Genomic DNA, 2,204 nt, shown 5'->3' with positions numbered 1-2,204 from the left:
GCTCATTTTTGTACCATTAATTAGTAGTCTCAAATTTTCTTGTTTTGTGTAGTAAAATATAATGGCTTTCATTGAGAATTATACAGGTTTTGAAAGAGTAAAACATGTTGGAGCAATGACTTTGGCAGCAATATTATTAGGAGGAAATATTGTATTGTCAAAAGTCGCAGCAGATGATGGAATGACTATGAGAGTTATGGTTGCTTATAGATGGATTTTTGCTACTGCATTTCTTGCTCCAATTGCTATCATTGTTGAATGGTAAGTAATTACTTGTTTTCTATCATCTTCTTACTTTCATGTCAACAGAGTCATTCAGATCGAATTTATATAGTCGTCCAGGAGTAGGACCTTTAGCTTTAAGGATGTGTGGATTCGAGTGATCATCAAGGAAGGAAAATGGTGGGAGCTCATACGAGGGATAAAAGAAATGGCAATACTACTAGATAAAGTTATAAGGTTTTTAGGAAAATGTTTAACTTATTTTCTCCATTTTTGGTTGGTTAAATTGTTAGAAATGGAAGTTTTAAAAAATGAGAAAATGATTTTTAGTGAAAACATCATAAGAGTTATATATCATCCTATGAAATGTTTTATTTTACAACAATTTAAGTCATAATTAATAAAATGGGCATAAAGATAACTTTAAGTACGATACTAATCATGCAAGAAAAATGTCAAAAGTAAAGTATGATATTCCCATTGATCCACTCCATGTGACACTATTAATATTTGAAAAGTTAATGAGACTTTCGAGTGACCACTAATTTTTTTTGGATATTTTATATCCTATACTAGCATTTTGACTTAATTGTATTTATTTTATGATATTTTTAAATATAAAATTTAATTTCAAAAAATCTAAAGAATTTAATAAAACTATTCAATATGTATCGATAAATAGAAGATACCTAGTAAAATAGCTAAGGTATAACTATGATAAGATTAAGAAAATTGAATAATTTGATCATTGATCGTACTGGACTTTACCGTATAAAATGAAACAGAGCGAATATTTGTAAAGATAAATGAAAGAATCTAAAACAATTTTTTCCAAGTAAAGAAAGTTTTAAAAGTAGTGGTACTTAACAGTACAAAATAAAAACTTATGGGTGTATATGTTCATCTACATGACTTGTTGAGAAAAGAATATTTGCCCCTATCTTTTTGAGTTGTCTCTTTTGACCCCGCCAAGTCTATTATTTGCACTTTTAATTATTGCTCCACTATATTATGTTTGTCCTTTTTATTCTCTTTTTTATAGTATTTTTTTCAATTTCAAAATACTTCTCTTTAATTTGTCCCTTTTTTATTTTATTAGTGAAGATAAATGTATCTTTGACGACATGAGAGTTCTTGGAAGTCAAGATACTTTCTTTCTTTTATTTATATATATGATTATATTCGATTCGAGTATTGTAAAGTCAATTTCTGAATATGATATTTTGATAAGATTTAATTCATGAAGAATTGCACCCAAGACTTATAATTAACGGTGATTGGATTTCAAACTATCTTACTAGATATTTTTTTTAATTTTTCACTTGGTGGTTTGATATTCATATTGAGACTCGATTATTCAAAATTCACACATTGCACGATCACAATATTTTCTTATAAACTCGAACTCAAACCTCTAGTTAAGAATAAAAGGAAATCGAATCATCCTCACAACTCATGTTGGTGTCAACGAGATACTTATACTCCATTTACTCCATCTTATAGTATGATTTAGCTATTAGTTTATTAAAAAGGTAAAATTTTAAAAAATATTTTTGATTAGTATGTATATTTGTGAGTTACATTTCAAAATATTTTATTTGAGAAGAATTAATTTTGGTTACTGTTTTTTTTTTTTTTTGTTAGGAATAAGCGACCAAAACTAACTTGGACTGTTATTGTGCAAGCATTTCTCTCAGGACTACTAGGGTAAGTAATATTTCCTTCTATTGACTTTCAAATTATTTACGTTTTGTCCTGATTTATACGATATATTTTTTCTATTGATCTAAATTTTTCATATTTTTTAAAATTTTATTATCACTTACACAACATCACATAAATTTATGATTAAAAAATAATAAAAGATAAATTCGATCAAACCACGAGATCCTAATCAGTAACTCCTTAATTAAGACTCAAGCAATAATATATATATATATATATAAATATATATATATATATATATATATATATATATATAT

At 26.4% G+C, this 2,204-nt stretch overlaps 1 protein-coding gene across 1 annotated transcript in view; it reads left to right on the top strand.

Moving 5' to 3' along the window:
- Window positions 1-2,204, top strand: part of LOC107004440 (WAT1-related protein At1g68170-like) — a 6,059-nt gene continuing 3,855 nt past the window's right edge. The window contains exons 1-2 of the mRNA XM_015202639.2: window positions 1-261; window positions 1,867-1,929. Coding sequence (XP_015058125.1) covers window positions 62-261; window positions 1,867-1,929 — 263 coding nt within the window. The 5' untranslated portion in view covers window positions 1-61. The remainder of the gene's footprint in view (window positions 262-1,866; window positions 1,930-2,204) is intronic.

The sequence above is a fragment of the Solanum pennellii genome, chromosome 11 (assembly GCF_001406875.1).
Source record: "Solanum pennellii chromosome 11, SPENNV200".
Taxonomy (NCBI): Eukaryota; Viridiplantae; Streptophyta; class Magnoliopsida; order Solanales; family Solanaceae; genus Solanum; species Solanum pennellii.
This window is presented reverse-complemented; position numbering and strand designations above follow the sequence as displayed.